This window comes from Thermobia domestica, chromosome 10, assembly GCF_964235325.1.
Source record: "Thermobia domestica chromosome 10, izTheDome1.hap1.1, whole genome shotgun sequence".
Lineage (NCBI taxonomy): Eukaryota > Metazoa > Arthropoda > Insecta > Zygentoma > Lepismatidae > Thermobia > Thermobia domestica.
The window spans coordinates 101,517,132-101,532,324 of record NC_137463.1 but is presented as its reverse complement, the minus strand read 5'-3'; the positions used below and the strand labels follow the sequence as shown (position 1 = coordinate 101,532,324).

Below are 15,193 nucleotides of genomic sequence, written 5' to 3'. Positions count from 1 at the left end.
GGGGGTCGTGATATGAAATAAGTTGAGAATTGCTAATCTATACTGAAATCTTCTGTACCCAACACAGTGTAGTCTTAACGAGAATAAAATAAATAAAAAAATAAATTTTGGTTTTAAGAGCAAAAATGTCTTAATAAATACGTTACTACACGATTTTGAAATATGTTACTACACGATTTTCAAAATACAAAATTAGCTAATAAAGCACAGCCGATTCTTGATACAGATAGCGCTAAATTATAGTTACCTTAAACTCATGATTCCACTATCTATTCTTACTTGCAGTAGTTCTATGACAGTCTATCCTAGCCAACCAACTTAAATTAATGTTATCGCACGGAATCTGAATATATTTTTATTTACTGCTATTCTTGGTACACATTCTAGGTTCTATTTATTATCAACATCAATAAATTATACAATGCAAATGTCTGCCCTCTTTATGCTTAGGAACGTATCACTTTGCATTGGCGGTGTGGTAAAGAACAAATGCGTAATAATATCACATGCATTTGTTTCCTATAATTGACGAACACATTGTCCGATTAGTTACAACTGCAAGTGACAATAACAATTGCAGTAACTTCAAAACTTTTCAAATTTCCATTAATGCAAAGCAGTAGTAACCGGATCAGTCCTATTTTATAATCAGAATAACCCCATTAAAATTGAAATAAGGGAAACTGAATCGGCTTGTTTGGTCAGGAGAACACAAGAAATCTCTTCCTCTATCCTTTTAATTTTTTTGTAAAAGAAAATGAATCTTGTAATTACTGCAGATGAAATTTAACTATTTCTATAAATGTTATTTCTATTTTCAAGAACTTTTCATTCACATTTATTGATATAGTAGTCTTGTAATTTTTCTGTATGCATAAGTTCACTTTTCTTTTCATTATATCTTGGTTATTCTTACTCTTACAGGTTAAACCGCCAGACATGTCTGATGTAGATGTAGCCAATGAAGTAGAGAGAATCATAAACAATCAGGCTACTAGTGACATCCTCGTCATAGATCAATTAACAAAGGTAATGTGAGCTTTTTGTATGAAGTAGCATGACACTTAACAGCATAGATAAATCTAAAAGGTATTATTATTTTCAGTATATGCTATATATATATTTTTATAGCATAATCATTAATCAAATATACCATTATGCTTACTTGGGGCTGATCCTTTCATGGTTTTCAGACATCGCTTACTTTATTAAAGGACTTTGGTGTGTTTTCACTTTCAGAGAAAAGGAAAAATCATTGGTTTAATGAGTTACTGAGTCACTCAACACTTTTTTCTGCTATTGCATTCCTCGTTCTGTAATATTCAATTAAGTCTTATTCGATAATAAACCCAATCATTTTAAAGAGTTATGTTTATGAAATGCAACTTTACATGACAATGCTCCAGTCCGAATGGCCTTTGTGGCCAAGATTGTATTGCAAATATCTGAGCTTTAAGTGAGTGCTGAATCTCCTGAAAGCCACGGTCTCTCACTTCAGATTTCATTAGGGATTCAGAGCTCTCTCCAAAGAGTAAACTTCGAGAACGGTGATGCAGTTTATCATTGGATCATTGAATCAGTACAAAACTATTTCTCAATTCTCTGACAATTTTAAGTGAAGGATTCGAATTTTGAAAGCACAGTTGGTTAAATCTACCATTTCGCATTATAGTGTAGGAACTTAGAACGTCAACTTCTCACTTTCTTGTAACTTTTGCTCTATTGTGGTGAAATTCTGAATCGAGACGCGATTGAATCTATAATTACGTAAAATTTCTTATAACAAAAATTATCGAATATGAACCATTTAGATGACTTGTAAATTCCCTTAATCCGTCACTAATTGTCCTCGATGTGACCACCGCGCCCTCGAATGATTATCCGGCAGCGTAGTATCAACGATAGCAAATCATGCATACAATGGGAAGGAGAAAGTCTTGTCATACTGCTTTTCCAATACTTTCAAGACCCTGCAATGTACAGGGACGACGTCAAGCAAGTGCTTGTTACAGACTATGTCTGGAGCTGTTGTCCATATGGGAGAAAATAACAAATCTAAAATAATTAAAGAAATAGGGTTTATAAATCATTGCCTCCATTCATAGACCTTCTCAAATTCCCCGTCAGTTTAATATAATTCTCTCCTTCAGGGGAGAAAATCACCCTTAGCACACTAGGTATGGACTGAAATTGAAATTCCAGCACGTTGTCTTGCCGGATTTCAAACCCTAGCCCCTTTGGTAAAAATTCAATACGTTAACCACAGCCTAAGCCAATTGCTTACTTGAGCTTGCACAAAAACTATTAGCTAGTAAAAACATTTTATATCCAAGAAGACTGTAAGGCCCGTATGAAGGGACGATAATTAGTTGAATTAAATAATTTTGTTCGAGTTTTATCGTTTATGTTACCGTCATTGCAATTTTATATCTAATTTTTTCTTAGTATTTTTGGTCATTCTAACCTAGGGTTACCATTCGTTTCGGATATTCCGGTACGGTCACGGAATCGAGATCTGTGTCCCAGCGTCCCGAAAATACAGTATTTCTCGGGACAGTTAAGTGTCCCGCATTTTAGAGAATAATAAGAAAGAAAGAGAATATTATAGTTTGCTTTTTCACATGATTAGTTATATAATTACTCTTGCAACAGAAATAAAGTAAAAATTGAACGAAAGAAGTTCTTTGAAGATAAGGAACGTCGCCAGAACATATTCCCAATGAATTAACCGTTTAAAAAAGATACAACACGAACAGACAAAACGTGTGAAAGGAAACATCGTACCTTGAATGAGCTAAAACAGACTCTGAAAGAAACGAAACATAACAAATCCTGAGAAATTAAAACAACTTGCTTACCAGGGAGGAGGGGGTAAATCATCTGCTTACGTTTGCTTAACTAGGGAGGAGAAGGTCTACTGAAATAACTGAAAATGTGATTACGTAATACGTGGTCAACTCTATCTAATGAAAGAAAGTAAATTAGTACATAACACTTTTTTTCATTTTAAGCATTTCAAAGATTCTCGTAATTTAGTAGCGTCCCGAATTTTCATTTTTGAAATACGATAACCCTATTCTAACCCCATCATTTCACAAATACAACCTACTTTCATAAGTTATTGTTACGTAAAAGAAAACGTAATTGTGTGAAAAATATGTTTATACATTGCTAGACACGTAATTTCCAATTATTCGTCGCAAATTCACTCGTATCTGAAAAAGAAAAGCTAAATCTAATGTGGAACAAAAAACCTCCTTACCCAACATAAACTAGTCACCAAAACCGCTCGACTTTTTCTTACCTTACCGTAAGATTCATATTGTTTTCTTTTTCTTTCATCTCCTTTCAGTGATTGAGACTACTAATACACGATCTGGGCTTATGCTAACATTGTATAAATATTGTTAAAAATGATACCTTAATTGCAGAATTAAAACGTTTGCTTAGGATTATTGCTATTTTTTTCTTAATTTGTAAGTTTACTTCCAAAATGGAAATAAAGTATCCTGATTTATGATTCTTTAACTCTGTTCTTTTTTTCTGCAGTTGTATCCGTCAAAACCAACACCAGCTTTGAATCGTGCTTGCTTCGGTGTAACGGAGGGAGATTGTTTTGGTCTATTAGGATTAAATGGTGCCGGTAAAACAACAATTTTCAAGGTAGGAGTATTAGTATCGGGTTGTCTAAGAAAGTATTGAGTATTCGGAGGTCAACATTGAAAATACATTTACTACAATTTGAAAATAATATGAAACCACATATACATCATTTTGTTCGATGATTTTTTCAACATAATAATCCCACTATGGTCAAAATATTGTGGCATATATCCTCCGGAAGCTCATTTTAAAACTGGCTTCACTCTATTCAGGGACCAATGCCGAGACCGAATCAAATAAAAGTGTGGCGGTCGCAGATCGGGATGATGTGATGGATGAATTCATTAAAACCATCCAGTCAAATTTAATGATATCTGACTGGTCGTTAAAAATGTATGTGGTCTGACACTGTCAACTGGTATTAGACATGGTCTCTGTTAACCATTTCCGGTCGTTTGATTTGAATTGCTAAGTGCACACGTACTATTTGTCCACAGTACAAGTCAGAGTTTATCGTTCTTCTGGGAAGCCGCAGCTCGTGATACATGATGCCCTTTCAATCCTACGAAACGGGTAACATAACTTTCTTTGTCGTTTGTGTACACCTTGTCACGGGCTGCGGAGGTTCTTCTCACTTCGCTTACATTCTCACATTCTTATTGTAAGTTATCCACTTCTCATCATACATAATCGACCTCATCGATAATGGCTCGAGTTTGTTATGTGTGAGTAGGGATAAGCAGATACAAATTCGGTCCAGATTTGCAGTCAGGTCATGTGACACTCAAAAATCGAGCTTCTTTTTAGTGGCCTGCTTTCTCGAAATGATTTAACGTAGTTTTATGATGAATTTTTCGGTCGTTAGTGAGGTCATAATACGTTACATGCTGTTTTGGTTGATTTTAGCTGCAATATCATCTACGTTTTATGTCATATTTCGCCTACAGCAAAAAACATCCTGAACATTGAAATTTCCACAACGAAAGCGCGTAAACTATCTTTTTGCTGTTGCTCTTGATAACGTATCTTACCCATAAAAAGCGCACATTTCTTTCCCTGGCCTCCGCTGCATTTGCACCATTATTGAAGTTAAATTTTAAAATGTAGAGAGGTTTTGCTGAAAGTAAACTTTTTTCACTACGCAATACGTTACGTTAGATTCCAATAATTTCAACACTTTTTTGCACATTTACTAGATTCAAGTAGCAGCTGTAAAATGACATTAACTCTCACCCACTGCGACTCATATGTCTTAAACAACTGGACAGTAACGTAATCTCGTACGCTGAAAACTCAATACTTTTGAGACTACCCGATATTTGGTAAACTATATTTTACACAAATGTCAACTCTATTGTACAAAATGTGTTCTTATAGCTATTTCATTCTTCAAAGTTTACCTTTAAGACATATTTATAAGCTTGGAATTGAACAAGTCATCATATCATAAACGGTATAAAAGATATACTATTACCTATTGAAGTAAAGCAAACAACGCTCAGAGAACTAATGAGGACACTGATGATGCGTACGGTGCCACTAAAAGCAAGAATTCTAAATGTTCCGAGGTAGTGATGAAGAATAGACCGTCGTAAAAATCATAATTTTATAGTTAAAATGAGTGAATATATATAAGAAAAAAATTGTATAAGATATTAATTTCCACTGTCGGAGCATCTCGGCACAATATAGGAAACCATTATTTTATATTTAGAAAAGTAATGTTACTAGTTCCAAGCCACTGCAAGGTCTATACTAGGGTTGAAACGAGTGAATGGATATCAAAGATGATTGTGAAACATACTAATTTTTCATCTACGGAATATTTCTGTCGGATGTAGAAAACCTGTGTTTTATATTTACATATGTAGAGTTACTAGTGTAAAAAGCGGTGTGAAATCATTACAAGTGATCTATCGTATATGATTTTCTACGATATCAAGTGACTTTTTTCACTATCCTTGTTTATGCACGTACTGCACTTACTACGTTCTAGCTCTCTACACACACACACATCCACGATATTGCATGTGCCTCCTGTTGTGCTTTAGTACTGGTTTAATTAGATAGTATTCTCTTTTTAGTGGATATCTTGTATATGCTGGTTTGTGTTTCGCACAGTGGTTTTATGGTGTACATTTGGATGCCAATATGTACTTGCAAGGGGAACCATATCAATTTCGACGCCTGATATCAATTTATACATAGATAGTTTCGCATGCGCCAGAGTAGTAGAAGTCCAGAACGTCTCTGCAAATAATTTGAAGCGCCAAACGTGACAGAAAAATACTTCTATTCAATTTGACGGACTACTCAGCACCTGCACCCATTCTATGCGGGGACGAGTCATTAGGGAGAAAGTGCAAAGCGACGGTGGATATATGCGTAAACGAAGATGTCCTTAGAATCAATAATCGTTACTCATATTAGCACCTAAACAGCAATTTCTCTTCCATGTACACTCTGCCCAATATTTCTCACTTTTATCTATAAGCGCACTTCCAGAAATTAGTGTTTTATCTTCGATTTGCCACGCTTATTACACTTGACAGGTCTTCTAGTAGTCAGAATTTGAACGAATATGAAGAAGGTGCCGACTAAAATTGAGGAGAATTTTGACAATGTGAACTGCGCAAAACTAGTTTAATCATGTCATTCGACGTGGAACGTTCTTGTACTTCGATCGTAGTTGTGTTGTATTTTAATACTTTTTCCTAGTATTTGGGCCTACAAAAAATAACTTTCATGACATAATCTGATTATACTCATCCTTCGATCTGACGGGACTTCCTATGGGAAAATGTAATCAACCGATCAGTTTGAAAATTCTTATTTTAATTATTAATTTACCGTATTATAGTACAGATTTACAGTACATAAATACTTACACTATCAGATTGGATGTTGCTTGATTGAAAGCATGATACTGTGTTCCTTCGTAATGTAATTGTGAACATGAGCTACTACAGACTTACTATTCAACACACGGACAATCGGCAACATCATACAATTGTTTCCTCCTTTTTTGTCCGTTAAAATGAACAATGAGTGTATACGGTGCAAATTTCAATGTAATACTCAAAATTATTAACAATTACACGACTTCCTGTAGTACTCGTAATGGTTTAACTAATAGCCCTAATCATGTAAACATGAGTAAAACTCTCTTGCTTTTCGTGAAGGTACAGCAGTGGTGGAAATTTATATTTTTCATATTACTCCTTCACTAACTCACCATTTTTCGCATAATAATTAGTAAAACTATAAATAAAATACGAAAACGATATTTTTGTCCTACTTCCCATCATTTTTTATCTGTTCTTTGTAGCAGTTCCGTTCCTAAGTGTTTTCTCAACCACACTCACTTTATTGACAAATGTTGCAAATTACGGAATGAATATAGTAATGCGCATTCTTTCGGTATGCACATTTTCCTAATAACTACTCTATATAGCGAGAAACAATTTTCTGCGATCAATGAAGAGTTCCAAGAGCTCTAATATTCTAAATAAAGCTAGAAGTGGTAGAAATCTATTACCACTTCCGGTTTGAATATTGAGAAAATATTATGCAAAATAAAACAAGCTATTTCGTCCGGTATAAACTTGACACTGCTACCTGTTTTACACTCACATAACATTATGCTCTTTCGTATCTGCTTTTAGACGAGCGTAATTCTGGCTTTGTTTCTCAGCATGAAAATGAAGTACAAAACTTTTCGGCATTAATAAAGCAATGTGAGGAATTGTAGATCTCGTGCAATTAGACCTAAGATTTAGTGAGCTGCAGTCTAAAAGATTGGAATGAGAGTGAGAAGAATCCTATGTAAAGTATATATTATCCAACTGAAACTTGTCTTGAAGGAAACTTCCTATTAGTGTATTTAATGGATACGATCTTTCGTTTTCCGTACTCGGCTTTAGTGAGAAGGGAAATTCAACCATTGAGGTTATTTCATGAGCAGTGCTTAAATAATGCTTACATAATTTACAGAAAAGGCTTTATGATATTTTAAAAAAATACTTTTGTCGCATAAACAAACTATAAATTTCTCGGATGTATCAGGTTCAATTTCGAGGTACCTTTACAGTAATTTCTCCTATTTCATTAGTGTTCGTTACTATAGTATCATCTTTTACTATATTCAATGCTTGCTTCTATAAAATAAATAATACCTTATAAGCTGCGTGTGCAAATGTATGTATGTAACGAAGCTATAAGTATTCAGGTCGCTCATTGAGATATAAAAGCTGAATTTATAAGAAACTAAATTTATTCCTATTTCTCATTTCGCCCCACTCCTACTTTCTAAGTTATATTTTTCATATATTTGGTAAAGTACTCGGCAATGAAAATGTTGCAAAAAGTTTAAGTACAAATTACTAACAAACTCTTGCATCGTGTGCTTATACATTTCGAAATACACGCCTCGATCGGCTAATTCCTTCTGGTATTCAATTGAACTCGCTATCCTTCTCTCCTTGTTTATAACAGTCTGTGTGATGTAATATGCTGTTTCCATTCACACTGAAAAAAACAGGAACCATATTTATAAGCTTTATAGCTCTAAAACTGTTGCTTCCGTTCGTTGTTTTGAAATGCCTTTTCAGAGCCTGAATAAAGAAGTGTCATAAAATTTTCCCATACCTTCATAGACGCTTTTATTTGCATTCTTTCCCTTCAAAGACTGAATATTATATCAAGCTAGAACGACGCTCCTTGTGAAATCTATGCAAAGTGTGAACCACAGCAGTAGATTTCGTGCTTCCCAAAGTCTGTGAGGTGGGGCAGGAGCACTAAAAACTCACTGAAATGAGTCTTATTCAATAATTAATTTTATTTTTGCGCAGTAATTCCAAGCGGCGTCATTTGGGCAGGACAGGGGGGTGTAATGACCCGTCCCTTGAGTTTGATAAACATATTCTTTGATCAAATATATAGTAAAACACTGATATAAAAAGTGAAACTCTTATGTCAGCGGACAATCTCCCGAACAAAATCTTCAATGACGCTGTGTTTAGGAATAAACCTATAGTTACGATAGCGCATTGCTAGAACGCTTACATTTGGTGTCAAAAGTCGTAGGTTTGATCCCAATCCATGTGCATTCATAGTGAACTACATTGAGGAGAGAAATTCAAATATGGAGACAGAGAGGAATTATTTACATATGCAAGTTTAGAATTGGAGGAAAAATGATGAGACAGAATCCATATTATGACGAAATTTGTGATTTTGTTAAACAGAAGAATATAAGTTCCCGAACTGCTAGGATGCATCATACAGTTGTCGAATTAAGGTGGAAAACATTTTTTTTTTTTTTTAGAGTATCGAATGATTGCGAAGGGAGAGAAAGATCTCGATATATGGGTAATTAAGAATGTTTAAAAATCTTCAGCTTCTGAGACAGGTTCGAAATACGAACTTTTAAAGTTAACCATGACGTTATTCATTCAGCCATGAAGAATTGAACACAGTCATTCATATACTTTTCTTTTACCTACGTTGAGGAACCAATAGAATGGAATATTCCAAAAGTTGACTCAGTGCACCGTTAACGTTACACGTAGACCTCTTGTAACTTAGTTACAGATTGCATAATGAACTTCCTCTTGCTCAGGAACATATTTTAAGACAGTGTAAGTGTACTGTGCTAATTATGTTATATTTGATGGAACTGTCTGATAAAGTAGTGCCAATACTCACACATAAATCACCTTTTGCGAAGCTCTAGTGGAAAATGAAACAAATCGTTTTAAACACGTTAGAGTTTTGATAAGAAAAGATGCTTTTTAAAGCAATGAAAATGCTCGTAGAAATGCCACTTGAATTCGAACCTACAACTTTAAAACATAGCTTGTTTTATATTTAATAAAACTTTCAAGACTTTAAAAAGTTAAAAATTCAAAATTTGGAAATATGTCTAATATGTCATGAAACAAGTAGGTAGGCTATCACGACACTCTTGAATTTGTATCAGCTCACTGCATAAGCTGTGTAACACTTACATATACACACACAAACGCACACACGTACATGCATACATACCCGCATACACACTAATTGCTAGAGCTATGGTTTTTGATTTGGAGCATGATAAGTTTTGCACTGATGGTAAGAGGTGCTGTTAGCAGTGTGCGAATTAGATCATCTATATTGGGGGGGATAAAATTAGGCCAAAGGACATAGTCTGAAGGTTCAAATTTCAAAATGAGACAATAAATGCCTTACCCAGGGGTGCCCACAGAGGGGGGGTATGACGCAAACTGCGTCATTGAAATATTGGGGAAGTAAAAATCTATATAAATATGTTTGAGGGGGTGTAAAAATTAATCGAAAAGAAGATTTTTTCATGGAAGAACACCTACGGATAGACAATTGGGGGGTGCGTCATGGACATAAGGGGGGTGGATACCACTCCTTACCCCCATATATATATATATATATATATATATATATATATATATATATGTGTGTGTGTGTGTGTGTGTGTGTGTGTGTGTGTGACATCTGTAATAAATAAGAGATTTATTAATTTAATAAATCTACCGACAATAACTATGCACATATATATTGTCTGACATACACACACCCCACTAAACCTTTCTGAACGTGTTTTAATGTTGTACTTACTCTTGTCCCCGTAGCTCTCTAAGGTTTATTTAGTTAATAATTCGGCTCGAGCGATGGCCATGAACACAAGCATATGTTAATTTTTCCACTCATATTGAAAGCTTCTACTTTGCATTAATACATACAGGTTGCGAAAAGAAACCTACTTCAGTCTTGTGAAAACCACTAAAATTATCAGTTAAACCGGACATATCTTTTTTTTTTTTTTTTTTTTAAAGAAAATCTAGATATTAGCCTATCAAATAAGAAATGGATTATTGCTGGTCCCGATTTCTCACATCAAGGTCAAATCGAAGGCCAAATATTTAAAATCTCTCAATTCAAATTTCGAGCTTGTGCTTCTACTTCCCGCTAAAGCTGTGCTCATCACGACTTTTTTTTTCTCCAAATATCGATTCCGTGATGGGCACAGAAAGTCAACACTTAAAAATTACTTTACTGTTAGGTTGAAGATGAGTTGATTCACTATGGGCTACGTTATTCAAATAAAGTAAAACATTACACTGAAGTTTTTCAGACAACATTAATTGCGTGGACAGCAAACTGTACAGCGAAAAGATGGAAAAATGAAGGGTTAACTTTAAAAAAAAAAAAAAAAAAAAAACCGCTCCAGTTGAAATGCTTATTCAGACACGGACAATGACACGGAGAACCAGTCGTATTAACAAATGCTGAAACAAATCTTGAATTATTCGCTTATTCACCTAAAAATCACCTTCATTACCATGTCTGCTCACTAGGAGCGTATCCCCCAGCGTGTACGTTAACATATACTTACGAGAGAATACCTATATCTCAGATTTTGAGTACAGTTTCAAAAGTTCATTTTCGTAAACTGTAAAAGCAGTGATTACTATGCTAATTATCACAAATTAAATGCAACTTTTGAGTTGCATACACACAACCTACTAGGGAATGAAGACAATGTGCTAACAAAGAGTACACTGGAAAATGAAATAACATGTTATAACAAAAATTAAAATAAGATGATAATCGATACAAATATAGAGGATGAATATGACATATCCGAACTTCGCCAAGTATGGTAGAAGAAGCTATTTGTTTACTTCTTCTTGGCCAACCGCTAAGAACATTTATAAATCTATATGTGGCTTTGTTATACGCAATTAGTACATTCAAATTCACAAACGATGACGAACTGAAGGATACGAAGGTACAGTTGCAAGTAACAACCGTAGTCATAATAATATAGTTCTACTAAACAACGTTGAAAATAGTGGGTAATTAGGTGGTAAGTAGAAATGACCAAAACTGAACAGTTTACATCGATCATTTCGAAATACAGCTAGAAGATTAAATTTACAAGAAATAACAAAAATCAGTGAAATTTGGAGTTATACTAAGCATAGTTTGAGGGGGAAAGCGAGCATCCCCGGTGGGGATACTTCAGCTGACTTCTTTGGGGGGGAACAAAATGTGATTGAGGGGGAAAATCCCCCTCATCCCCCCCGGTAATTCGCACCCTGGCTGTTAGTATCAGCGTCTATCAGAATGAATTATAGCTGTATGAGTAATGAGAATCCTTTCTCCAATCCAGAAATGATGGGCTAACTAAGAACACTGAAACAGGCGATTACCCTATCCACACATTCCAGTAATCCCCAGATACTCTCAATATGACTAGCATGTAATAACTCATAATTTCCATTTACGCTGCGTCGACCTTAACTGCCATCTGGTAAGAATCAAAGTAATTGATTGGTGGATTTGTAGACCAAGCCTAGTAATTCAAAGTTAATCTACGACTTTGTAGTGAATTAATGGTTCTCCCTGGCGTCTGAAGGAGGCATCATAGAGTAAATCATTATATAGCGTTTTCGTTCGTTTTTTTTTTTTTTTTTTGACCTGTAGAATAATGCCCTGTTTTTCTTGTGTGTACAAATCGTTGTCGTTGTTAGTAATATGCTAGGTGGTCATCTGTAGTACGTTAAATGGGGTAGTTAACAGAAATCTCTTGAAATGGACAGAGAGTGAGAAAAATGGTAGACATCTATGAGTTTGAAACGTACCAAATTATGGGTGCACGGTTAATCTAAGACGGCCAATGTGTTACGACTGTCGCGTGAAATAGAGAGAAATGGGATATTGGAATATAGAGCTCAAAGCCAAACAATATCGTCAAAGAGTGAAAGGGATGAAAATGAAGCCTCAGTGACAAGGGCCGCCGACTTGAGAAGATTTGTCACTTAGATCTTTAGAATGAATGCGATAAAATTGACTGTGGATATAAATCAACATTTAGAACGGCCTATCGAGGAAATCACTTTCCGGCGTAAGTCGTATAATCTGAACATTCCAGTCAGGTTGCAGTTTCCAAACAAAGGCCAATACTTAATAAATACGAGACTCTGCAAATGAACTGCCTATGGTTGCCGCGTATAGTTGTCGGATGATTCCTCGTTCACCTCGTTTCCAATGAAAAACCGTATTTGTGTATTGCAGACGCCCAAACAAGCTTATACTAAAAAATGCCGCTTCCCTAGAGTGAAACATTTAGTCGGCTCCGTAGTGTGTGGTCTGCAAGTTCCCTCTATTTTATTAATCCTGTGATTACACTTATAGCACGCAATAGGATCTATTGTAATTCATAATATAGATACTCTAAGTAGTGATGTGTATCCTGTGGTACAAATGCAAAATGTTTGTTTCCAGACAATGAGGTAATTCTCTAAAACGGCTCTGCGCCAATTCACATTGTTGTTTTATAGGTAGCTCTGAAAGTGTATCTCGCCAGCAGATATTGTATTCGTGAGTATTCAGAGTTTCTCTCGTTTGATTCTGCATTCTTATTCTACATATTATTTACGTATTATTCACATGTCATTAATTATCTGCAACCTTTAGCCTAAAGGGCATAATGATGGCACGTTAACTTACAGATTCACTTACATATTTCAATAATAATAATAATAATAATAATAATAATAATAATAATAATAATAATAATAATAATAATAATGTGTTTTGGAACTTCTTACCGAAACGTGTACATTTTATACCATAGTAGTTTATTTTTTTAGTACAAATATTTTGTTTGGATTTTAGAACTCCAATTGAAAGTTTAGTTCTATAAAAAATACATCATGGCTCATACACAAGATAATTAATAAGGTGGTTGATTACGTGATTTAGTAGTTTACTTTCAACCACATGCAAAATCGAAACAGTAATCAATTGTAAAGTTTGTAACTTAACGTCTTTGTGTATGTTTCGTCTGTAACTACAACTCAGCTTTCCCCTAAAATATAGATCTTGACCGGAGATATAAGACCAACATCAGGAGATGCCCTTATGTTACGCTACAGTATCCGTAGTGAAATGCGAAAAGCAAGAAGGCATATTGGTTACTGTCCACAATTTGATGCCCTGGATGGGCTTCTGACAGCTGAGGAACATCTCTACTTTTATGGTCGTATAAGAGGTTTACCAGAAGCAATACTACCAGAGGTAAGAATAGTGTGGAGCATTTGTTTCTTACACTTTATCATGTACAAGCAAAACATAGACCATAATAACATGATCTCTGTTGAAACCCATATTGTTGTAGAAATTTTCACTATATTTAGAAGTACTTGTATGCATGGTACAATATTCTAAGAGAAACGGTTATTTATCTTTAAAATATCAATTTTAAGATTTATTCTACTTTTTAGATAATAAAAGCAAATTGAAAATAAATGGAAAAACATAGGCCAATTTTTTTTTTACAAATGTTTGGATTTGTCTGCCAATCTTAAAACTGACCAAACTTGAAAATAGTGATTCCTTGAGTGCAGTAAGTATTTATCACAGGCGATATGAACTATGTGAGTGTTATATACTCTCAGCTTTCGCTGCCCTTGGCAACATTACAATTTACAAGTTACCTTAAGACTAGATATTTATGAATTTATCTCTTACATATTTTATATTGTTCATGTTTTTAATTGAAATGCATTACAGTGAATAAAAATTCATGCCAACATAAAATGTGTGTTCAAAAAGTGTCGAACCTTTGATTATCAAAAATACATTTATTAATTTGGAAATCCGAAACACTAATTTTCTTCAAAATAGTCTTCTTGGTAATGCTGACACTTCCACCAGCGCTCTTGGCATTGTTGGAAATATTTCTGGAACGAAGTTTTTGGAATGGTGAGCGAGAGTGCCGTGATGATGCATGATGTCTTCTCTTGACTCAAATCAGGTCCATTTTAGTGGCATTTTCAGATTGGGAAATAACAAAAAGTCACACGGGGCCATGCCGGATAAGAAGAGAGCCTGACGACATACAAGAATGTTGTATTTGGCGACGAAAGCCTGAATCAAATTTTGCAAACACTGTCCTCGTGCTCAAATTCTAGTTATAAATTGAATGTACCGATCCGATTGAATGGTTTCCATTTGGGTGTCGCCAAGCTTCTGGCAAAATTAACACAATATCGCAGCTCAAATTTTTCTATTGTGCAAAAAAAAAAAAAAAAAAAAAAAACTGAAGTCTGAGAACCGCACATTACACGACTGCCAGCGACTGGTACTTTGTGCGGACGGAAAAAAGTTCACGACTGCGCATGAGTGTCCCCTTACATCTAAACTGAAGAAAGTATCCTGCGCTTCATTGGTTTACGCGGGAAAAAATAAGGTGTTCGATAATTTTTAAACCATTTCATATATACATTTATAATTCTTACTAATTATTAAAATTTCTAAGTTAACATTTTTTTTTTTTTGTTGCATTAGCTTTTGAACGAAAGTGAATTTTTAAATTCTGTTATTTTTAATAGATAGATAGCGCAATTGTCTCGGCCGAATTTGTTAATGGACTTAATTCGTTAATATCTTAATGGTGATGTTGTATGATCCTCTACATGATAACTCTTGAGCGTAAATAATTAGGCGATCAGCCGAACCAAGGTCGTTACTAGAATCAATCTCTGAACATTTCTTACAAGTAACG

General features: G+C 34.7%; 1 protein-coding gene across 2 annotated transcripts in view; it reads left to right on the top strand.

Moving 5' to 3' along the window:
* Nucleotides 1–15,193, top strand: part of LOC145662607 (phospholipid-transporting ATPase ABCA1-like) — a 1,231,974-nt gene that overhangs the window by 1,169,010 nt on the left and 47,771 nt on the right. For both annotated transcript variants that reach the window (XM_081728328.1, XM_081728326.1), the window contains 3 exons: nt 925–1,029; nt 3,550–3,663; nt 13,507–13,704. In XM_081728328.1, coding sequence (XP_081584454.1) covers nt 925–1,029; nt 3,550–3,663; nt 13,507–13,704 — 417 coding nt within the window. The remainder of the gene's footprint in view (nt 1–924; nt 1,030–3,549; nt 3,664–13,506; nt 13,705–15,193) is intronic.